Source organism: Geotrypetes seraphini, chromosome 15, assembly GCF_902459505.1.
Source record: "Geotrypetes seraphini chromosome 15, aGeoSer1.1, whole genome shotgun sequence".
Classification (NCBI taxonomy): Eukaryota; Metazoa; Chordata; class Amphibia; order Gymnophiona; family Dermophiidae; genus Geotrypetes; species Geotrypetes seraphini.
Genome location: NC_047098.1, coordinates 68,208,658 through 68,233,897, shown reverse-complemented (window position 1 = coordinate 68,233,897; position 25,240 = coordinate 68,208,658). Strand labels below are relative to the sequence as shown.

At 42.1% G+C, this 25,240-nt stretch overlaps 1 protein-coding gene across 2 annotated transcripts in view; it reads right to left on the bottom strand.

Annotated features, from left to right (window-relative positions):
* RAD51D (RAD51 paralog D) overlaps positions 1 to 25,240 on the bottom strand; it is a 41,071-nt gene that overhangs the window by 8,717 nt on the left and 7,114 nt on the right. For both annotated transcript variants that reach the window (XM_033922600.1, XM_033922601.1), the window contains exons 4-8: positions 21,574 to 21,692; positions 14,444 to 14,525; positions 11,653 to 11,787; positions 8,546 to 8,641; positions 7,591 to 7,681 (exon numbers count right to left, since the gene is read on the bottom strand). In XM_033922600.1, coding sequence (XP_033778491.1) covers positions 7,591 to 7,681; positions 8,546 to 8,641; positions 11,653 to 11,787; positions 14,444 to 14,525; positions 21,574 to 21,692 — 523 coding nt within the window. The remainder of the gene's footprint in view (positions 1 to 7,590; positions 7,682 to 8,545; positions 8,642 to 11,652; positions 11,788 to 14,443; positions 14,526 to 21,573; positions 21,693 to 25,240) is intronic.

The window sequence follows — 25,240 nt, the reverse complement described above, 5'->3', positions numbered from 1 at the left end:
TCTCGGGGTGGGGGAGACTAGAATCTATCCAAATGATCATAGCTCCGAATAGTCTATGCACGCTGTATATGCTGCCTATATTATTCAATTTCTCATTCTATAAGAAACTCGATTCTGTCTCATCTTAATTCTTGTGGAAGAAAGGGGTACCTCGGATTGCTCTGAAGAAACTGAAGAATGTCAGAGATGATGGAGGTGTCAACTTCCCTGACTTCTTTGGGCTATCATTGTGCATTCTTGCTCCGCCAAGGATCTCGCTGGTTGTTTCACGATAGTACTCCATCTTTCAACTTTGAGCTGGAGCGTCACCGTTTGAGCTCCCTAAAGTATTTACCTTTCATGACTACGCCAAAAACCGTTAATGGCAAAGATCATATGCTCACATGAATGAGAACAGCCTTTCAAGTACAACATCTGCTAAATACTCCATGGCTAAATACACTTCACATCCCGATTTGGAGGAATGAATCTATCAAAATACAGAACCACATAGTTGACTGGAAACACTGTCAAGTTGCTGGAATCTGGCAAATTGGACACTTACATGACGGGAATGATTGGATCCCCTATGACACTCTTTGCGATCACCACAACTTATCTCCTACTTTCACTATCAATGGTTGCAACTGAGACACTCAATGCAGTCTTTCCTGAACACTAAACATCTCAGTGTTGATTCTCCGGATGTTATGGAGTTTTGCTCCAACATTTCTTTTAAAAGAAAAGAAGCCTCTCAATGGTATTTTTTTAAATTTATTTTTGGTATTTATATACCACTTATAGTCTAAGTGGTTTACATTCAGGTGCGCAAGCATTTTTCCCTATCTGTCCTGGTAGGCTCACACTCTATCTAATGTACCTGGGGAATTGGGGATTAAGTGACTTGCCCAAAAGAGCCCAGAGGCCCATAGAGGTTGAACACAAATGGGATCAACAGCTGAATATGACTTCTGATCACGCTTCTTGGCAACTTATTTGTACTCATACATCTACTATTTAAAACCATAAACGGCGACAGCCCAATCCACCTGAACAACCGTCTCATCCAAACTACATCAACTAGACATAGGAAAACCCACACTCCATTCACGTACCCTCCAATCAAAGAAGTCAAACGGAAAAAACTATATGATGGCCTCCTAGCCACACAAGCAGCAAAACTCAACAACCAAATCTCCAATCTACTAATCATGACCCCAGACTACAAAACATTCAGAAAAGAAATAAAGACTCTACTCTTCAAGAAATTCCTACAAACGACTTAATACCGCTAGCTCCTTCCCACTTCCCAATACACTCCCTAATACCATCCCAATTCCCCAAAGCAACCTCAACTACTCCGTATCTCCCCTAGAAATTACCAGATATCTTCTTCATGTAATACCTTTTTTGTAATTCTTTTGTAATCCGCCTTGAACCACAAGGCAATGGCGGAATAGAAATCTCTAATGTAATGTAAAAGTATGTCGCTCTGCCTCGTTCTTTCAAACCTCCTTTTTCCTGTTACACAGAGCCTATTGGACTCCCAATTGTCTCTCCAAATTCAAATCAAAATCTGATGACAGTTGTTGTTCCTGTGGTTCTGTAGGTGGCACCCTGCGTCACATTTATGAATATCCACTCTTATGTAATTACTGATGAAGGATTTGGGCTGATGTCTGCACTATATATATATATATCACACAGAAGAGTGTGATTCCGAACTATGTTTATCGGATGATAGCAATAACCTACTACACATATTATTAATAATTGCTGTTAAAATTATCCTCTCTAACTGGAAAAACCTGGCTTCTATGGAATATGGGATGTGGTGGAATACAGTTTGCCTTCTAGCCAAGTGTGAATGAATTGCAGCAGAGAGATTGCATTCAAAGAAATTCAAGAAGGTTTGGGCCCCTACACTAGACCTAACTTTTTCTCCTTATGATGCACCAGGTTGATGCTCACCTTTGTATGGGTTATTTGATTACACGATTGCTTACATTACCTGCATCAGCCATATATATACTAAACTAAACTAAACCTTAAGTTTATATACCGCATCATCTCCACGGAAGTAGAGCTCGGCACCGTTTACAAGAACTTAAAAATGAGAAAGGGTAGGAAAAGGTTTACATAAGTTTATAAGTTGAGTGGAAAAGTAAGGGAAAAAGAAATTACATGTTAGAGAAGAGCCAGGTTTTTAGTTGCTTGCGGAATAAATGGAGGGAGCTCAGGTTCTGCAGCGGGATGGTAAGGTTATTCCAGAGACCTGTGATTTTCCCAGTTTACCTGCGTAAACACTGATATAGACATGATTGTCTATATCAGTGGTTCCCAACCCTGTCCTGGAGGGCCACCAGGCCATTTGGGTTTTCAGGCTAGCCCTAATGAATATGTATGAGAGAGATTTGCATATAATGGAAGTGACAGGCATGCAAATTTGCTCCATTCATATTCATTAGGGCTAGCCTGAAAACCTGATTGGCCTGGTGGTCCTCCAGGATAGGGTTGAGAACCAATGGTCTATATCACTTTGTTCTTGCTCTCCCTGAATGACATCCAGGTCTCGTACATGGTTTTGTACTGTACATGATTAAGTATTTCCCACTGTTACTCTTTTTATTTTTGGTAGGATCTTGCCTTAGCTGCTATTATTCCTTTTCAATTACTTTTATTTGTCACTTAGATGATATTCTGTTAGATACAAAACATAATATCAGCATCTTGTTGAAGTATTGTTCTGACTTGTACTCTGTATTTTGTGAGCTCTTGTTAATTGTTTTCTTGCTAAATCAATAAAAACTTACTGAACTTAAATTTTTTTTAAGAAAAAAAAAGCTAATTCAATGAGCTCTGACCACTGGAGAGTATGTAAGTCACGGCCATATTCAGCCGAGAGTTAAGCAAATCTCAGCTGAATACAGGCCAGGACCTAGATATGTAATTTCAGGTACCTGTGCTCCACTGATTCCCCCAAATGGAAAATGAAATATGGGCCTGACCAAATATTGATTTCTCTCCCTCCTTCCTCCCAAAAGAAAATGAAGTGATGACTTGCAGGCATAAGCCACCCCCAAAACTTGTAGGTCTCTCTGGATCTAACTGAAATTTTCTCATGGTCCAGAGGGTGCCATACAGGTGGGAACAATACCCACACTCGCTCTTACCACAAAATTGCTACCATGACTCCTGGCAGCGGTCCTGGCAGCAGTAGTACTTTAAGGGACTGATTTACTAAACTTTTAGTCACAGAATGGGAAAAACAGCCTTTGAGTAAATCATTTTCTAAAGGCGCCGCTGCTGAAAACAAGAGGGGATTCCACTCCCCCACAACACACCTACTTCAGTTTTACTGTGAACAACTTTGAGCAAGGGGTGGGGAGGAGATGAAAGTGCTTTTGGCCCAACTCCTAAGATTTGATGCTGACTACTAGATTCAATGAAAATCTGTTAAGGTCTTTTTTACCGTATATAAAGTTATGATATCAAAGAACAAAGAGTAGTAATAAAACGAAACAAGAAAGAGAAGCGAGCGTTAGCGTCCACTGAACAGACGCGATAATTGCTTTTGCATATTTACAATTAGTGCATGGTAGTTCACATGTGGTAACCGCAAAATTAAATGCATTATATAAAAGAACCCCAGAGTTTGCAAACAACATAAACCAAGCGTCAAGCAGTCACTTAATTGCTATTGTTAGAGACTGCCAACTGGTCACTCAGGCATCTCTGGTCTCTCTTTTTTTCTCTGGTTTCATCCTGTCACTTCAGTTACCCAGGTCTTCTCTGGTCATTCGGCTCTCCCGGTACCTTGGTCCCCTGCAGAACCGCTGGTCACCGGTCAATTCAACTCTCTCATTACATTGGTCCCCGTGGACCCGCCGATCGCCAGTCAATTCGGCTCTTCCGGTACTTTGATCCCTGCAGACCCACTGGTCAACTCGGGTTTGAGTTTACTGGCTGCTTGCATCCCCCTACTTGTTTTTCTGCTAGCTCCTATTTTTCTGGTGGTGAGATCTGTTCCAACTTGACCCAACATGCAAATGAGCTTGCTTCACTTGGCTTGCTGGGTTTCTCCATGCAGCTCTCTCTCAGCGGTGATCGGAGTGATAGCGACTCTACTCCATCACAACAAGGATGATTAGTACAATGTCAAATAACTAAGGCATACTGCAATGTAATTAACTGGCAGAAACTAGGAAGGGTCAGGAAGAAAATTAAAAATTCCAGCTAAAGGCAAACTTATCAATATGAAATAATATTCTCTGAGGACAAGCAGGCCATAGTATTCTCACATTTTGGTGATGTCATCCAACGGGCTAGAGCATATCACAAATAGAAAAGTCTAGTAGCACTCCCCAGTGCATGTGTCATTGCCTTCCCGCCTGACACACAAGAGCAGGTTCCTCAGGCTGTTTTCTGCAGAGCTGAGAGATCTTGTTTTTTGTGTATAATCTTGCAGTCTCTCTCTCACACATCAACTCTACCGCCTTTATACAGTCTCTCTTATATAAGCTCCCCTAGCATTTATGCAGGCTCTCTCATATAGACCCAGTAAAGCCCTGCGAGCAGTTGGTAGTGTGAAGCTAGTATGTCAATCATCTGCGAACATTAATTATCGGCCTCTTTTACAAAGCTGCACGGCAACAGCCCCGAAGCCCTTTAAATCTCTATGGGCTTCGGGGCCGCTAGCGCGGCTTTGTAAAAGAGGCCATATGTGTCTTTAGGAATGAAAATGTTTACGATTGCCGGGATGTCTTTATGGAATAAGTTATCCGGTCAAAAAAGATTGTGTGTGAAATATTCCATTTTTTGCTGCTTATTTCTAATATGCTATGATAATTATTCCTCTGAAACTGTCTTGCTTTCCCTTAATTTACAGCAGATGAGTATTTGTTGAAAGTATTGCGAAGGGCATTCTTTGTGTTAATAGCTATGTGTGTGATGATTTTGGATTGTTATGGTTTAGTGTATGTGTATTTCTTATGCTTTTAAGTATGCTACTTTGGCAACTACTGAGACTTTTGGCGGTATAGAAATTTTTTAAAATAAATACAACCCTCCCATGCACACAGCCTTCATGTAGTCTCTCTCTATCATATAATCCCCAACCTTTATGCGGTCTCTTTCCTTCTCGCATAACCACCCCCCTTTATGCAATCTCCTTTTCTCTCATTTTGTCATCTATCAGCTTGCTACTTTCCTTCCTACCTGCAGCAGCTTAGCTCACTGTTGTAAGCTCAGGTACTCTTGCGGTTTCAAGTCTCAGGGGATTTGAAACGGCAAGTGTACCCGAGCTTCCTGCAGCACGTGGCTCAAGCTTACATCAGTGAGCTGAACTGCTGCAGATAAGAATAAAATGTTTTCTGTGGTAGCACAAAAATAAGTAACAAAAAAAAAAAAAAAAACCCAACAAAACTAGGAGGGCGGGCAAGAGATGATCACCCCAGACTACAAGACATTCAAAAAAGAAATAAAAACAATACTTTTCAAGAAATTCCTGAAACAACCCTAACTTCAATTACTCTTAACAACGCAAAAAATGACAAAGGATCTACTCTTTAATAACCTAGTAATGACAATTTTTCTACCATTGTAACCCCCCTTTGATAAATCTTTTGTAAGCCGCCTTAATCATAAAAACCCGAGAAATGTCAAAAGATCTACTCTTTACTACTCTATTAAACCAATTGTTCTCCCATTGTAACCCCCATTTATAAATCTTTTGTAAGCTGCCTTGAACCGCAAGGTAATGGCGGAATAGAAATCCCTAATGTAATGTAATCTTGGGTGCCACCTCTAGGCGCTGTAGTGACTGGCTTGCCTTGGATGGTTCCAGACAGATAAACTCATTAAACTTGTAGCCATTAATGTTATCAGGCCAGGCCCTGTAGGTTTCAGGTTTTTATTTGTATTTGATGGATCGCTTATTCAAATTACTAAGCGATTTACAGCTTCATAAATCGGGTTACAATAAGTAAACAACAAACAAAAGACTTAGAACTAACAATTTTAAGACGTACACGAAACATAAGGATAAAGGGGTAAAGTTACATCTTCATAGCTTAAGAGAAGAGAGAAAATAAGGGATGAAACAATGGGAAGGGGTAAAAAATCCGAGCCCTAATATTTGTATCTAAAGAAGAAGGCTAAAGATTGAATGCGTCTTTAAACTTCTTTAATATAAATGTAAAACAAAGAAAGAAATTCACAGTTCAGTTGTTCAAGAGGCTTCAGCTGCAACTCTGTGAAGCTTTTTTCTCTTTTTGGCCCTTGCCTTGTTCAGTGTTCCAGAAATCACAACAGTAAACTCTACTAGGCCTCCCACTCAGCTCTTGTGTGCAGTCACCAGGCATATTCCTCCCCCCTTTTACCACCGATACTCAGTACTAACGATGTGCATATATAGGCCTAGATTCACTAAGCCCACCGACCCTACCCAATCCATGGCAGGCCGACTGATTCTCAACGCGTCCTCATGCAAATGGGGGCGATCGGAGGCACACCCCCCACCAACCACACGGATCACTATAAAGCAATCCTGAGGCACGCACAGACCATCTTCTTTGCCTGTAGATGGTCTGCGCATGCTCACAGAGCTGGAAACGTTTTTGGGTTTTTTTACTTTTACTTCGCAAGCCTGTGGTTTTAACCCGCTTTAAACCTGCGGGTTAAAACCACAGGTTCGCACTGTGGGGAAGGGCGAGCAGGAGAGTCGAGGAATAGAGCAGGGCAGTCAGAAAGGATGTGAGCGATTGGTCCCCAGTAGTCGCTTCTTTGTTGATCGGCCAGCCCAGTATGGTGTTCCTGATTTTGGTTGGTGAATCGCTGCCTTCCTACTTTGCATGCTGTTTCCCCTCATTTACATGCACAGATCGGATCAGAGGATGATCAGCACAGAGGTTAGTGAATCAGGTCAGAGGGAAATCGGGTCGGTACACGATCGCAAACACGATCGGTGGGCCTAGTAATTTGCATGCCTTTACTGCTGAGCTGCTCCCAGTAATTTAGAATCGCTCATAAAAGCTGGTGGTTTCCCAGCAGTGCCAGAGTTCTCCTTACAGCCTTACTACAGCTCCTTTTAGTCCCTGTCCGACAAGGTTTACAGTGCATACTACTTTCCCTCTTGATTCAGGGTCCCTGTAGCCAGTCCCAGCGTGGCTTGCGCAGTTTCAACACACAGTCCCTGCTTCTTAACTCCAAACACAGAGTACCAATCTCTGCTGAGGGTCACTCCTCTTCCCGAAGCTCTAGCCAAGTACCACAGCCCAGATGAACACCCTGGGAGGATCTCCTTGAACTATTCAGCCTCATGGCATTTAAACTCCTCCCTGCCTATCTCACCCCCCCTTGACTCAACATGTTTATCCCACCTGTGAGCTAGTGCTCCATGCCCTAAGGCTTAATTACAAAATCAGCGCTCATCACTATACCACTTACTCCCTCCTATTCACTTTTTTGGTTTGGTGTTCTCTGAGCCAATTGTGTTATTTTTCCTGCTGTTTGTGCTACTCAAAGATGAAAGACAAATGTTCACTGCTAATGCAGAGACAGTTTAATTGTTATTTCTAGCCACTGATTAAACACTAGACCTCAGACACTCACCCTCCATATGTTTCCCTCCAAGAAGTGGATAAATCACAGCACAGACCGAGTCAACAATGAGGACTCGAACTGCAGATGCAGGGCTCACCACCTACAAAATAGATCATTAGGTTAGCAATGTACAGAACTGAAAGGAAATATCATGACGAGTTCATATCAGAAGAGATCTGAACGGCATTTCTGAGACAATGTAACTAAGTCCAAAGGACATCTCCAAACATCGACAAATCTGCTCAAAGCAGAACATTTGCTGGTAGGGGCTCCTTTAGCTGAGGTATTAACATAGTAACATAGTAAATGTTTTATTAAAACTTGCTATACTGCTTGTCCTTATGACAGGTCCAAGCAGTTTACAAATATACAATAGGAACTCCACTTTAAAATAGGGAAAGGGATTGCGACTTGTATACCACCTTTTTGGAGTTTCACAATTCAAAAAAAGATATACAACATTCACTCTTCCATGTATATTCCAAATCTCTTGCATCTGACTAATAGACCCATTTCGGGGATCACATGACACTCACCATCTAGTCAAGATATGTGAGTTGGGGGCTCCACAATTCCTCAGCATGAAACAGCTTTAATATCTGCTTTTACCCCCATGTAGTCAAAGGTAGCCTGGAGCCAGATTCACAACTTGAGCGCGGTAGGGCAAGGTATGCCAGTGAAAACAAAGAAACTTTCGAGAGACAGGACCAGTTCATATACCTTAAAGATGGTGACCAGCTCCCCCACTGCCTCGGAAAATATCACTGACTAGGCGCAGGAGATATCCCATTCTGTAACAGCAGCACTGGAAGATAGGCTGAATAAGCTCCAAACGGCAGTGGACGAAATCAATGAAAAATTTGAACACGAATTTGCAACCGGACCGGCAGGAAATTTCTGTGGACCAGCACTAGTCCACGGACCGGTGGTTGAAGAACACTGCTTTAATGAACTAAGGACGCACCTGTTGAGAGACACTACAGCGCAAGTCCTGGAGCGCATCCAGCATTTTATAAATATCAAATGCTTGAACCACTTCAATCCTTTGCATCACCTCCACCTGCATATAAAAAAGGAGAAATGTTTATGACTAATACAGTACAGCTCCAAAAATCTGGATGCCAAAAATTCAGGCCATCTGAGAAACTGGGCCCTTTAAAATTGCAATCTGAACCATCTGAGAATCTGGACTCTTGGGCAAAGAGAGAGAGAGAGACAGACAGATGTTGGCGCTGTTACAGTAAATGTTACACACAATACAAAGGAAAAAAACACCACCCCACGAGCAGGATATGACAACGAAAAAAGAGTGGGAAAGGGACACAAAGTCAAACCACTGTGAGGACAATCAATTTATTAAAACATCATATATTCATATCATATATATGTCATGTACATAAAATACGGCAGGCATAAAAATATAAATGTATAAACTGGACCCCAACACGGTCCGTGTTTCGGCTAGGGTAGCCTTTCTCAGTATTTTACATAAGTTACATAAGAACAGCCATCTCCGGATCAGACCTTCGGTCCATCAAGTCCTGCCATCTGCACACGCGGAGGCCCAGCCAGGTGTACACCTGGCGTAATTTTAGTCACCCATATCCCTCTATGCCTCTCGTAAGGAGATGTGTATCTAGTTTGCTTTTAAATCCTAGGACGGTGGATTCCGCAATAATCTCCTCTGGGAGAGCATTCCAGGTGTTCACCATTCGCTGCGTGAAGCATAACTTCCTGATATTTGTCCTGGACTTGTCCCTCCCCAACTTCAGTCCGTGTCCTCTTGTTCTTTTCAGCATCAGCACAGCGTTCTTTTTGGTACCATGTCAGAGAGCAGACTTTGAGAGTCCTTTTTGATTAGTAGCCATCTACTGGGCTTCTATTTTACACACCCCTGAGGAAGGCTACCCTAGCCCAAACACGGACCGTGTTGGGGTCCAATTTATATATTTATTTTTTTTTATCACTCGCCACAGCAATAAAAGCTCAGATATTCAAAGAATTCCTATGTGCGTCAGAGATTTTACTGCAACGGCCGGTGATAAAAAAAACCTAACATGGCTTGATAAAAGAGGGCCTTAGTTTAATTAATATTTTATAGTTTAGAGGGGACGCTAGTGAGCTCTACAAGATATGGCAGCGTAGTGGCTGAGCTCCGCTGGCTGATTTCTAAAAAGTGCTAATTTCTACTGCTCACAGCCACAATTTTTCTTGCATAAGTGTGTGGGGAGTTCCTGTCCAAATGGCTTTCACTAAAACCGGGAAGCATAAAAGTTTACAGCCGTTCTCACCGCAAAAAGAGCAGCCAAACAGGTCAGAAGGAGAGGCCCTGTAGGCCGTAATGGAGGAACTTTGTGCCATGCATGACATCATGGTGAGTACCAAGTAGGACACTTCAGAGATTAAGACTGATCTCGCCTCCCTAACGACAGAAATGGCAGTGTTTAGATCGCATATGGACATTCCATTCTTCAAAGGATGTTTTCTTGGTTGCAATAGTCTCTTTCACTTCTTTTTTAAACCATGCCGGTTCTTGTTTTCTCTTCTTCCCACCTTTGTTAATACTTAAAATCTTTAATGGAAGAAGCAAATAGCTTGTCACACACAAGGACTAACACCAGCTGGAAATACTATAGCAGGACTTGCTTATCCATTCCTACTCAAGCTGAAATCATTTTCCTTTACCTTTTCCTTAAGTTTATCACTTTTATTTCTATCTAACTCTGTTGCACTTCAAAAGCACAGAAACATCACCATACTGGAACAGACTGATGATCCATCAAACCCAGTATCCTGTTTCCAACAGAGGTCAATCCAGATTACAAGCACCTGGGGATGTGGTGAGGGTACACATTTGGCTAATTTGATTGTCAGGTTTTTCATCGTTTGGGGAGATTTTACTCGGTTTGCATAAAAACATAAGAGTTGCCATACTGGGACAGACCAAAGATCCATCAAGCCCAGTATTCTGCTTCCAACACTAACCAATCCAGGCAAGATCCTGAAAAAGTATAAAATTGTTTTTATTCCAGGAATAAGCAGTGGATTTTCCCAAGTCCATCTTAATAATGGTTTATGGACACTTCTTTTAAGAAATTATCCAAACCTTTTTTCAACCCTGCTAAGATAACTAGTTTTTACCACAATGAAAACCAGAGATCAATTAACACTGAGTGAAGAAATATTTTCTCCAATTACACTGTATGCTGTCAATTAAAATCAGGGCTTAATTTGTGAGCAAACAGCCTGGAACACAGTTCCTCCACTTATCTTCAGACTCCAAAGCTGCAAGGGAATTTTGCTCTAGCCCTTCTCTTCCAAGTAGTCTGCAAGGAAGAGAATGGTAAGTTTAAGGCCTGGAGCAGAGAACAGATCCTCTAATCCCTAACCCATTCCTTGTTCTCCTGTTTCTCCTGGACCACCCAAGCCTTTCCCAGCTCCACAGTTCCACTAACTTTTCATCTAGAAATTAAGCCAATTAAAACGTTTTATTGCTACATTATGTTGATACTGTAAGTAGCATATTATGCCATACTATGTACTGTTATTTTAATATTTACTGCTGTAATTATCTATTGCCTATTTGACTTTTTCTTGCTGTACACTGTGTTGGATGAATTTCTTCTAAACAGTAGTAAATAAATCCTAATAATAGAAATAAAAGAATGCTCGTTTCAGCCAGGGCTTTATACAAGAGATTAAAGGAGTGTATAACATAACTACACAAATCCAAAGCACAGCAACGGCATCCACACTTGGATATAACTTCAAAATGTCTGCCACCCATATTGCCAAGCCACAGATACAGCTACAATAACTTGTTGTCAGTGATACTGTTCATCTCTGGACTTAGAGAAGATAGTAAAGTGGGTTATTTTACTGCAATTTGTGCTACGTTAGCACAGGGTCCCATTGTATGCAGCGAGACCCTTTGCTAAAAGCATGACTTGGGTTACCGTTATTTTGCCACACATCGATAATTATTTGTAAGAAGATCGAGAAGAGGAAGTTATCTGAGCTGTTTACCAAGGAAACATTTTAAACTAATCGATGTTTTCCAGATTCACTGACCTGCTCCTCTTCTTCCTGGGTTTTGACCTGTACTAACTGAAAGAGGCGTGAGGCCATGAGCCCTCCAGTTGAGTCAATATACAGCACATGCTGTTTGAGGCTGTGGGACACGTTAACTGCAATACTGAGGCACACCTAAGTTTTAAAAAAAAATTTTAAAAATTAATTTGCTTTTTAATTTTACTGGACACCATCAAAAATCTGTAATACCTTACTGGGAGCTGATTAACATTCATATCCCAAGCTCAACTTACACATCAATTCAATCGAGACATGGGAGGACTAGACCTGATCCTACAGAGGAGAGGGCTAGCAACCTGAGGGCTCTTTTTACGAAGGCGCGCTAAAATTCCGCACACGCTAGCCGCTACCACCTCCTCTTGAGCAGGCGGTAGTTTTTTGGCTAGCGCGTGCTAATCCGGTGTTCACGCTAAAAGCGCTAGCCCACCTTCGTAAAAGGGGCCCTTAGTCTTCAAGTGCTAACGGCTAGTTGGGTTTTCAGGAGATCCACAATGTTGCTTGCAGTGCATCTGCATACCATGGAAGCAGGGCATGTCAATTTATTTTATGCACATTCAGCGTGGATATGCTGAAAACCCAAGTGGCTTAAAGCACTTGAAGAGTGAAGTTGCTGGACTCAGTTCTACAGACAAAAGAGCAGAGCAATAAAGATGCGCAACAGGAACAGAAGGAGGGTTGTGGCCTCTTCAAGTCCCCAGACCAATATGTGACAAGGTGGTGGCTGTAGCCAGAAGGATGCTAGGCTGTATAGAGAAAGGTATAACTAGCAGAAGAAAGAAAGTGTTGATGTACAAGTCATTCGTGAGGCCCAATTTGGAGTATTGTGTTCCGTTTTAGAGGCTGTATCTAGCTAAGGATATAAGATGAGGCAACAAAAATGACATACGAGACGAGACAGAAAGACTTGAATATGAATACTCTGGAGGAGAGGAGGGATAAGGGAGATATGATACAGACGTTTAAATATTTGAAAGATATTAATATAGAACCAAATCTTTTCCAGAGAAGGGAAAATGGTAAAAACAGAGAGCTGAGAGAGATGGTGGAAAGGAAAACAGGAATGAAATTCAAAAAAGCGTGGGATGAACACAGTGAATCTCTATGGTTCTATAAACGTGGAATACAAATAATAAACTAGGGCCGGTACTAGGTAGACTTGCACAGTCTGTGCCATATATATGAAAATTCGATTTAGGATAGCTGGGAAGAGCTTTGACTGAAACTCCAGTAATTTGGAACATGAGGACTTTTATAGTCTGTATTGCACAAATGATAGGCTGGAGTGAGCTTCAATGGCAACTCTATTAGTTGGAACCTAAGGACACACTTCTATGGTCTGTGGCCCAGTAATAGCAAAGAAAAAAGACAATTCAATTTAATTATGAATTTATAGTAAGTGTAACTATTGGGCAGACTGGAACTCAATTTCTCCGTCCCTGTGAGTTTTGTCACTGTCCCTGCCCCATTCCTGTAAGCTCTGCCTTAACTGCACAAGCCTCGAACGCTTATGATTTTAAGGTGTTTGAGGCTTGTGCAGATGAGGACAGAGCCTGCAGGAATGGAGATGGGACAGGAAAATGAGTTCCTGCGGGGATGGGGAAAAATTGGTCACCTGGATGGACCATTCAGGTCATTTACTATGGTACTCAGTGACATTTCTCTAGGTAAGGGTAAAGATAAAACAGTTGATATACTGCTTTTCTACAACCAAAGTGGTTTATATATCAGATGCAAGTACTCTCTCTGTCCCCAGTGGGCTTACAATCGAAGTTGTACTTTGGAAGCAAGTTATGAGTGAGAACAGGATGGTACTGAGGGCTGCACAGGACACTAGGGAGATGGGGGTGCCATCATCTCCTCTTCTTGGACAGGGCGGGGCACTAGGAGCAATGTCACACAAGGTGTAATTCTGGCTTACTATGTTGCCGAGTGAGAATAGGAAACTGAGCAAGCACATGCTTTTAATGGAGTGTCTTGGTGGTCAGTACAGTGAGCTAAGAATGAGAGAATCAGTCATTTTCACCCTCCATTTCTTTTATGTTAAACAATTTTATTCAAGATCACAAAATATAAATCAACATGACAGAGAAATAATGGAATTGACACGTTATGCCACAGGAAAGCTGTCTATGGGAAAGCAAAACAGCACATCTGTGATCCTCATTTTCATCAATTTCCGATCAATTCTTCTATCATTTTCCCCAGTAAGCAAAACAAGGGCTTATGGTTTAGACTCTTATGACCAATCAGAGCCTTAGACCCCTCCCCTACGCATCCCATGGATGGAAAGGGAAGGCTGGAGAGAGTAGGCATCCTTTTGGCCAGCCTTCATTGGAAAGGTACAAGGAGTGCTTGGGGGGGGGGGTGTGGGCTTCCCTCCTGCCGTCTTTCAATTTGGTGTCTTTTTTTTTATTATTATTATTATTTGCGGGGGGTGGGGTGGGAGAATGACAGGCTGTCAAGCCTGGGCTTAATTTGTATAAATGCCATCTCCAACTCCAGAGATGCAGAGAGAGTTTTTCACTCTTCAGTTTGATACCTTCTGCTAGAAGAAAGTCACTAAGTGAGAAAAAGAATTAGGCTGTGTTTTCTCTAGTATAATTTAATGAAAATACTGAATTGTATTAAAATTCTGGATAAAAATTTGCTAAAATATTGTTTAAATGTTGTTTAAATTTTCTGCACAAAACTTGAATCTTTTATGTGCAGAATTTTGAATTTTTTTGTGCAGAATTCCTCCAGGAGTATTTTATGTAACTGAAAAACATACCTGTGTTTTCCCACTGCCTGCTGCTCCAGCAAACTCAGTCACCTCCCCCGTATACAGACCAGAATCCAACAGTGTATCCAAGCTGGAATAAAGAGCAACAAGGTGAATAAATGGTAAAAGGCAAAGACTTAGTTTAAACAAAACAGCTGTGGTTTTATGCATGAAACATAGAAGCATGATGGCAGATAAAGGCCAAATGGCCCATCTAGTCTGCCCATCCGCAGTAACCATTATCTCTCTCTCCAAGAGATCCCACGTGCCTATCCCAGGCCCTTTTGAATTCAGACACAGCCTCTGTCTCCACCACCTCTTCCGGGAGACTGTTCCAGGTATCTACCACCCTTTCTATAAAAATAGCACAGTTACTTACCGTAACGGGTGTTATCCAGGGACAGCAGGCAGATATTCTCATTGATGGGTGACCTCCAAGCTAACTAAAAAGGGATGGAGGGAGAGTTGGCCTTTAAGAAAACAAATTTTGCAAAACTGACTGGCCGACGTGACAATTCCATCTGGAAAAAAATTTCCAGACAGTAATATGAAGTGAAGGTATGAACTAAGGACTAGGTGGCAGCTTTGCAGATTTTCTCAATAGGAGTAGATTTGAGGAAAGCTACAGAAGCTGCCTTAGCATGGACTTTATGAGCAGTGACATGACTCTCCAGAGGCAGTTCGGTCTAAGTATGAGATACAGGCAGCCAACCAGTTGGATATTGTCCATTTTGTGACAGGATGACCTAACTTGTTAGGATCAAATGAGATGAAGAGTTGGGGAGATGTTCTATAAGGCTTTGTCCGATCGATGTAGTAGGCCAAAGCACATTTACAGTCCAAAGTGTGCAACGCCATTTCTCCTGGATGAGAATGAGGCTTAGGGAAAATAACTGGAAGAATAATGGACTGATTGAGATGAAAATCCGTAACTACTTTCGGTAGAAACTTAGGATGCGTGCGTAGAACCACTTTATCATGGTGAAAAATTGTGAAAGGTGGATCTGCGACCAATGCCTGTAGCTCACTGACCCTACTGGCAGAAGTGAGGGAGATGAGAAAAACAACTTTCCAGGTAAGAAATTTGAGATGAGCTATTGCCATTGGTTCAAATGGTGGCTTCATCAACCTGGAAAGAACAACATTAAGGTCCCAGACCACAGGTGGAGGCTTGAGAGGTGGTTTAACATTGGAAAGCCCTTACATGAATCTGGAGACCAATGGATGAGCAGTGAGAGGCTTCCCCTCGACTTGAGTGAAAAGCTGTGATAGTGTTGAGATGAACTCTGATAGATGTAGATTTAAGACCAGAATCAGAGAGATGAAGGAAATAATTCAGCACCAATTCCAATGACAAGGAAGCTGGATGATGATGATGATGATGGAGAATTGGAAGGATTATACTAAGCTAAATTATACATTCTGGTGGAACTCGGTGTGTCACATATACAAAATGGAGAAAATATTGGCATTACAACAAGGAAATATAAAAAATTTTAAGAAAATATGGGATCCTTTGACAAAATATTCTAAAGATCAGATATCTTAACACATTGATAATAATAATATAGGGTTAGGGAGGGAAATATAGAAATTAATATGAGGAAAAATGAAAAAACAAATAACAGGGGAAAGGGATTCAATATATATGATATGATATTGTACATACAACTATAATTATTATAAACTAAATATTATGCTATTTATTTATTGTAAGAATGAAAATTTTATAAATAAAAATTAAAAAAAAAAAAAAAAAGATGATGATGGAGACACCAGGAAGAAAACCGAGTCCACTTTTGTTGATAATACTGTTGAGTGACCGGTTTCCTGGAAGCGTCAATAATAGTGCTGAGGACGAACCAGGGGAGAATCAGGAATAAGACCTGCATGAAAATGTAGGCGGATGAAGACGCAAGCATAAGACCTGCATATATTGTAGGCGAAGACCCCTGAGAACCTCAAATAGTTATACCATATTTCTAAGAGAGACATTGTGCATATGACTTCAAACTTCTAAGCAGTCATTTTTCTTTCTGCAAGTAAGAGAGAGATTCACCTTTGCTCCAGAAACCAGCAGTCAGATTTCCTGACTCTGACATCACTATTTTGGGACTTTTCAAAACATTACAGTACATGATAAGAGGTCCTCCTAAGAAGTACTTGCAAAGGGCAGTGTAACTCAGGAAAGTGGGGGCTTGCTCTCTGAAATTATTAGCCTTAGTATTGGGAATGCATTTGTCAGGGAAATATAGAAAGGTCAGTTTTGGCACCAGGTGATGTCATGCTTCAATATGGCTCCATGATAAGTGTATACACCATATAGACAATAAAAATGTTGATGTAATCTGTAACTAGGTGGTACCCTAGGCTACTATAAATATTATGCCGACGGGTATAACAGGAGAACAGAGTGTGGAATCAGACCCAAAAGAACATCAGATTGCTATTTCGTATGTATGTTATCCTTATAGCCAATAAGCTGTACTTTGCTTTTTCATGTGAGTTGCCTTTTGCTTATTGCTAATAAACCTATCTTATTGTAACTGTCACTTTCACGAGGTCTTTATTAAGGGCCGATGAAAAGATCTGCAGCCAATCTTATCAGTGCGGACAGGCTGAGAGAGATGCAATGATGTCAGCCAGAGAGATACCAAGCTGTCAGGTGTAACGATTGTAGATTGGGATGAAGAAGAGCTCCTTGATGCTGTGTAAACAGAGTAGGAAATATTGGAAGAGGCATGAGTTCCCTGGTGCTGAGTTGAATTAGAAGGGAGAACCAATGTTGTCTGGGCCACCAAGGAGCTATGAGTATCATGGCTTGAGTATCCTGCTTAAGTTTGAAAAGAGTTTTCAGGATGAGAGGAGTGGGAGGGAATGCATAGAGAAACAATTGCATTCAATCCAGAAGAAACGCATCTGCTTCCAGGTGGTGAGGAGAGTAAAGCCTGGAGCAGAAGATGGACAGTTTGTGGTTGTGGGGAGTTGCGAATTAAGTCCACCTGAGGAGTGCCCCATTGTGCAAAAAAGGACTGAAGAGTTGTCGAGCTAAGTGTCCATTTGTGAGGCTGGAGAATTCTGCTGAGGTTGTCTGCTAAGGAATTCTGTTTGCCCTGTATATAGACTGCTCGCTGAAAAAGATTGCGGGTGGTCGCTCAAAGCCAAATCTTTTGAGCCTCTTGACAAAGGGGAAGAGAGCCTCCTTGCTTATTGATGTAGTACATCACTACTTGATTGTCCATGCGAAGGAGGAGAACTTGGTCGGTCAGGCGATGTTAGAAAGCTTTTAGCACGTAATACATCGCTCTGAGCTCCAGCAAATTGATGTGAAATTTGCGTTCTTTGGAAGTCCAATAACCCTGCGTTTGAAGGATGCTAATGTGCGCTCCCCAGGCATAGGTAGAAGCACCTGCCGTGAGTACCTGGCAATGCGGAGGAAGATGGAAAAGAAGATCTCCGGATAGATTGGAAGAGATCATCCACCAGTGGAGCGACTGCAGAAAAGATGAGGTTACAGAGATATGCTGTGAGAGCAGATCTGTCGCCTGACACCACTGAGAAGTTAGGGCCCACTGAGGAGTGCGAAAATGCAATCTGGCTAGTGGGGTGACATGAACCCGTGGAGGCCATGTGGCCCAGGAGAACCATATAGTTCATTATCTCTCCTATTCTGCATACATGTATCCGATGATTTACCATTGTGACTACTTCGCTGATTTAACATTGTGACTACTTCACTGATTGTCCAGCTCTTTTTATTGTAAACCGCCTTGAACTACCATGGCTTTGGCGGTATATAAGAATAAAATTATTATTATTATTATTATCATGAGTCTTGCCGATATCGTTTGTAGCTGAAACATCTTTTGGCAGAGATGAAGCAAGGTAGCTAGGCAATCTGGAGGAAGAAACGCCCTCATGAAAGTAGTATCCAGAATAGCCCCAATGAACTGAAGACGTTGAGTCGGTTGGAGGTTGGACTTTGGGAAATTGATTTTGACACCCAAGGTTTGAAGGAAAGAAATGGGGTGAGTTGTCGCCAGGGTCACCTCCCGAGACGATGAAGCCTTGATCAACAAGTCGTCCAGATAAAGAAACATCTAAAGACCCTGGGATCGGAGGACTGCTGCCACTACAATTAAGCACTTCGTGAAAACTCTGGGAGAAGGTGCCAGGCCGAACAGAAGAACTTTGTACTGATAGTGATGACGACTGATTTGAAAGCAAAGGTATCTTCTGGAAGCCAGATGAATTGGTATATGCGTGTAGGCTTCCTTAAGGTCCAGAAAGCATAGCAATTCGTTCTGAGCCAATAGGAGATAAAGGAGGGTGAGAGAGAGCATTCAAAACTTCTCTCTGACAAGATATTTGTTGAGAGCTCGGAGATCCAGGATAGGTCTCAGACCTCCTGTCTTTTTGGGGACCAAGAAATATTGGGAGTAAAAGCCTGAGGGAGGAACTTCCTCAATGGCACTGAGGAGAGAATGAATTTCCTGGAGAAGTAGAGAGGACTGCGTCAGACTTAAAGCAGACTCTTTTGGAGGATGGTCCGGAGGAAGGGTGTGAAAATAAAGGATATACCCTTGACGAATGATGTTGAGGACCAAAGATCTGATGTAATGAGCTCCCAGCGATTGATGTAAAACTGAAGACTTCCCCCTATGGGTTGAGGCAGAGAAAGTAGCAGAAGAACTTTGGCTATGCTCTGAAGGAACACGTCAAAAAGGCTGTGCAGGTTTCTAAGGAGCAGCTAGTTGTTTAGGTTGTTGACGTGGCTGTTGTCATTGTCGACAAGGCTGGGTAGATGCCTGAGGAGTAGGTTTGGCAGCATATCTGTGTTGATAAGAGGAAGCAGGCTTAAAAGGCCAAGCAGGTGGAGGCTTCTTTTTGGGCTTAACCAACACTTCCCATCTGGTCTTACGAGCGGACAGCTTTTGGGTGGCAATGTCAATGGAGGCTCCAAAGAGCTCATCACCAAGGCATGGAGCATTAGCCAGACGGTCTTGGTGGTTAATACGCAACCAAGCCAAGCGTCTCATCACCACTGACATAGCTGCTGCTCCAGATGAGAGTTCAAAATAGATCTCACCATGTACTTGCGAAGTTACAGAGGTAGAGACCAGAGAATTAAATTTATTGGCTTTACATGAAGGCAGATGTTGCTGAAGTGATGAAATTTGCTTAAGAAGCTACTTCATATAACAGGAAAAGAAAAAAGTATAATTTGATGCTCTGTTTGACAACAGTGAGTTTTGGTACAGACGTCTACCAAACTCCAAACTTGTCCATTGTCCTACTCTCTCTACAAGGAGGAATGGACGCATATACACTCACCCCAGAGGATTTCTTCAAAGTGGACTCAACCACGAAACACTCATGGGGCAATTGAGGCTTATCAAAGTTGGGTAAAGGTATCACCTTATAAAGAGATTCCAAACATTTAGGAGCCACTGGCACAGAGAGAGGAGTCTCCAGGTTTTTATAGAAAGTTTCCTTCAGAATGGCATGGAGTGGAAGCTTTAACAGTTCTTTAGGAGGTAGATCATAATCAAGTACTCCTTGCTGTATTTGGTTACAGCCTCCAACAAAACATCCAGATCATGTGCCATCTGTCGCAAAAATCTGGAAAAGAAAGTTTCTCTGAAGGAGAAGAAGCTCTAGTAGGTGAAAGTCTAGGTGACCCAGAAGCAGAAGAGTCCACATTGGTAGTAGATGGCATTTAAGGCTCAGTATCTCCCAATAAATCTGAATCTCTGAAAGGATGAGGTCAGTGTCGACGGCTTGGAGTTGAAGTCTCCAAATGTTAGATTTACTGAAGAGGGAAAATGCTTGAGTACCTGACTGTAAAAACCGCTTAGATAACCTTGATAGGCGGTATATAAAAATCCTAATAAACTTGAAACTTTGCCTGACTGTGCCAGAGTAGCCTCTTAAGATGTGACCGAGGAGGATTGGTGCTGAAGTGGAATGCTCGAGTCCTGGGTCGAGAATATCCGCACCGGTGGAGTAGCATTAAGAGAAGTGGTTGGTGCCTTGAGCAACTCAGACCGGACCGGTTCCTGTTGGGTCGGTGCCGTGATTGCTAAAAAGTGAGCTGGCACCAAGAGGGTAAAATGCTCTAACTCCTCCCGAAGCAGATTGTCGATTTTCTGCTTAAGGGAAAGTGCTGGTACCATTTGCTTATTTTTGGCTGGTACGGATGGTCTGGGGATGATGAGACCGAAGAGGAGGCACTCACCAATATCGAAGCCATGCGTTTACGGGACTTACACGAGGTTGGCAAGACTTGATTCACTGCAGCTTTGACCTGTGTCCCGAAAGGAGTAGTGGAAAGCTTCTTAGCCGGCTTACCCAGAGTGAGTTGTGACACAGGAGTCAAAGTTGGTGGATCCACCCTCGGTGTCATCTTGGTCGGTGCGGATGGTGTCAGAGATGAACTGGACTTCGTGTCCATAGCAGCGCCGAACAGTTGTTTTTGTTGAAGCAACCGATTTTTGAGAGTGTGCTTCTGAAGGACAAGCAGCGGGAGCAGGGGTCGGCACAGTGCTCAGGTCCCAGACACTGCAAGCACCAGCCGTGAAGGTCGGTTACAGAAATAGCCCAAACGCAGCGACCGCACTTTTTGAAACCCGTCGGCGGGCAGGACATGGACGGGAAGACAGCCATTGACAAATCGAACTCTATGGCGAAAAGAGTCCATAAGTCCCCGCTGGGCCAAATCCCATGACGGCAAAGTAAAAAGAAAAAAAAGAGATTTTTTTTTTTTATATATACAGAAAATAAAATATAAAAAAACGAAAGAACTATGACAAAAAATGTCACAATCCATGAGAGCAGGAAGACAAGTGAGAGAAAAAAATTAAATAGGTGTTGAAAAACATGTCTTTCTAGCACCGCGGAAACTAGAAAACTGACGGAGCACGCAACTATGTCGGGCAGGAAGGCACTCGCGCATGCGGGCTAATCACGAACTTTGTAAACTTAAAGTTGCAATTCACTTTTCAAGTGTCTGTAGTGGGGCTCCGTCGGTGACGTCACCCATCAGTGAGAACATGCTGCTTGCTTGTCCTGGGATAAGATCTCACTACAATGACTAGCTAAACTCTCTCATCAGAAAGAGATGTCCAGAAGCTACTCACTTTCTGTTCCCTGTGGACAAGATAGCTGTAGAGCTCTTCAGTTCCTCATACAAATTGGCTCCATTAGAGGGAAAAGCTGAATATTCTGCCAATAATATACGTCTCACAGCAACCAGCATCTACAAACATACATAGACCAGCCTTATAAAGTGCAACTTTCATATGGCAAGCTGGCCAACAATGAAAAGTGATTTTATTAGCATTACTATTACTGGTAATAATTTTTAAAGTGTAGTGATTCTCCTATCTATCCTGGAGGAGCAGCAGCAGCCAGTCAAATTTTCAGAGTATATTCAGTAAATAAGCATGAGATACCAAATAGTCACAACACGGTGCAGTAAGATCGAGCTCATGGTTAAAGGAACTGCAGTTTGAAAGACTGACTCAAGAACCTGAGGATGAACGTCAGATCGTGGTCAGTCAACTGGAAAGATGAAGCTTGATCAGAAACTGGTAGTATGAATGGCATTGGTTCAACAGAAGAACAATTTTGTTGGCAAACACAAGGTGGCCAGAAGGACACAGAGGAAGAACTTACAACTGGTTTAGAACTTGTGGACTCCTGCATTAGATCATTGCAAGAGTCCGTAATACTCGATCCCCAGGACAATTCAGTTAGTGAAATGCAGTATATGGATCAGGCATTTTGTAACTTTTACATTTAAGGACGCATGAAGAAGGCATTTCCATATGCCGAAACACAGACCATGTAGGTCTTACCTATCTTTTGACTCTCCACCATCCCGATAACATGCCAGCATTTGGTTTACTGCATCTCAAGACTGATCAGACTATTATAGATGTTTCTGCATCACAGATCAGCTGGATTAGAACGAACCAGAGACAATTTGTGACCAACACTGTACTGGTGTTTTTTTAATTTTTTTTTTTTACTTCTCTGCAATAAACCTGATTATATCCAGACCATCTACTCCACTTTTGTTCCGAATTTGTTTATGTGGGAAGTTTTTGTTTTGTCATATGTAGAATGCCATATTGGATGAGAGGTGTTAACTGGTTGAAGGTCAGTAGCTAGAATCCAAGAAGGAAAATGGGTAATGTAAGAGACCATTTCATGGTGGTGGTTTAGGAACTTGTGGGTGAGAGAGATGTTTCCATTTTCCTGTACAGTTCTGAACAGATCTGGAGCAGTCTAATCATTACTTCCAACCCAATCCCCTCTGACTCTCCAGATCTGTCACTAGCCTCCCATTCTAGAAAGCAACACAACAACCAAGACTCGCACACTACAACTAAATGCCTTGCATCTTCCTATAGCAAAACAACCACCAGTCTCTCAGCTCTTCATTTTGATGGTGTGATGGTTCATGAAGTAGGAGAAGGAAATGTTATCTGGGTGGGTTTGCTGTAGATGGGTCAACATACACAAGGCTTATATTGGTAGTGGAATCAGTTGGAATGTGAGGTCTTTATGATGGGGTGGATGGGTGTGATTGAAGGTTGTTTTGATGTGGAAGTAGGTGGGGAAGAGGAGATTGGGTTTGAGTGTGTGTTATATATTTGAGTGGTGGTAAAGAGTGAGTGAGTGATTATAATGAACCACTGGGGTAGTTCTGTAATTTGAGCAGTTAGTTTCAGGGTACTAAGGCAGTGTCTTTGTTGTTGGTTTAGTTAAATAAATCATGTTTGTCTACGTGTTCCACAATTTATTTTTTAGAATTGTTTCCACTATTTTGCTTGGCAATGAAGTCAGGCTTACTGGTCTGTAATTTCCCAGATCTCCCCTGGAACCCTTTTTAAAAACTGGCGTAACATTGGCCACCCGCCAACCTTCAGGTACTTCAGACGATTTTAGCGATAGGTTACAGATCACTATCAGCAGGTCAGCAATTTTATGTTTGAGTTCTTTCAGTACCCTGGGATGTATACCGTCTAGTCCAGGTGATTTATCACTTTTTAACTTGTCAATCTGGCTTAGTACATCTTCCAGATTCACCAAGATTTCTTTTGGTTCCTCTGCATCATCACCCTTTAAAACCATTTTCAGTTCAGGTAGATCTCTTGCATCTTCTTCCGTAAAGACCAAAGCAAATAATTAATTCAATCTCTCCACTATGGCCTTATCCTCCTTGAGCACCCCTTTGCTCCTTGATTATCCAATGGTCCCATAGATTTCCTCTTAGCTTTATCAATGTTTTGCATCTAACTTGACAGTCCTTATGTCTCTTGTTATTTTCTTCATTTGGATCCTTTTTCCATTATTTAAAGGACTTTTTTGGCTCTAATAGCCCCTTTCAATTCACCTTTTTAACCATTCTAGCTCTCGTTTTCTCTTTCCACATTTGTTAATATGTGGAATACATCTGGTCTGGGCTTCCACGGTTGGATTTTTAAATAACATACACACCTGGTTTAGAGTCCAAACCTTTGCCACCGATCCTTTCAGCTTTTTAATCATTTTCTTCATTTTATTATAGTTGCCCTTTTGAAAATTAAATGCTGCTACAATAGATTTCTTTAGTGACATCACTCTAGATATCAGCTCACTGTTTCCCAACGGACCCAACAGTTATCTCGTGTACTATGCTCTGCATTCCACTAAGGACCAAATCTAAAATAGATCCCCCTCTTGTTGGTTCCTGGACCAATTGCTCCAAGAAGCAGTCATTTATGACGTCTAAGAATTTTACTTTCCTAACACTCCCTGATGTAACATTTATCCAGTCAATGGTGGGGTAATTGAAATCATCCAATATTATATCGTTGCCCAATTGCCAGCTTTCCTAATCTCTGAAAAAAATTCATCTGTCCGCTCATTCTGTCCCAGGGGATGGTAGTGTATAACCATATCCATATGTTCCTTCCCTTCACACATGGAATTTCTATCCATATGGATTTCACACTGCTATCCATGTCACGGAGAATGTTTATTTTGTTTGATTCAATTCCCTCTTTACCATATAGCACAACCCCCTCCAATTTGATCTACTCCAGACGTATCAATCTCTGGCCCGTGAGACAATTATCACTTTACAATAAAACTGGCCCACCGGAAGTCATCAGCTAAAAATTCAGCCTCAAGATTCGCACATCCCGCAGCAGGCATGCTGTGCTCCCACCTACACTCTCTAATGCCACTGCCTGCACCTGGTCTTCCCGGCTGGCATTGATGTTTGCTGATGCCTGCTCCTCCCTGCTGCCTTGTCCTGCCTGCACACTCCCTGCTGCCGTCGTCCTCCAAACTGCCTGCACTCTCCCAGCGGTGGTGGTTGGTCAACAGTGGCAGCACTCTGAACTAGCTGCTCACAGCCTGATCCACCGGGGCCTTCCCTCTCCCGACTGCCTGCACTCTCCCGGCCTCGTCCCCCGGCTGTCTGCAACCTCCCAGTAAGTCTCCCAGTAAATATTTTTGTTTGTTTTCTTCCAGTCTATCCAGATTGGAGTTTTGACAGCTTGTCTTTGATAATAACAGTTAAATTACATATCAACCCCACTCTGTGTTGCATCCTTCAAAGTAAAAACCGGTTGTGTCTTCTTAATCACCTGTTTCCCCCCTTGCGGTTTATTTCCCACCCGATTACTGAGCTTAAAATCCACATCTCCCTGATAACTCTTAACTGAAAATTCACCCCAGTACTACTACTGCTTCTGTTTGATGTAGGTTTGTTTTAACAGATTTTGGGAGTCCATGGTCTAGAACCGTTTT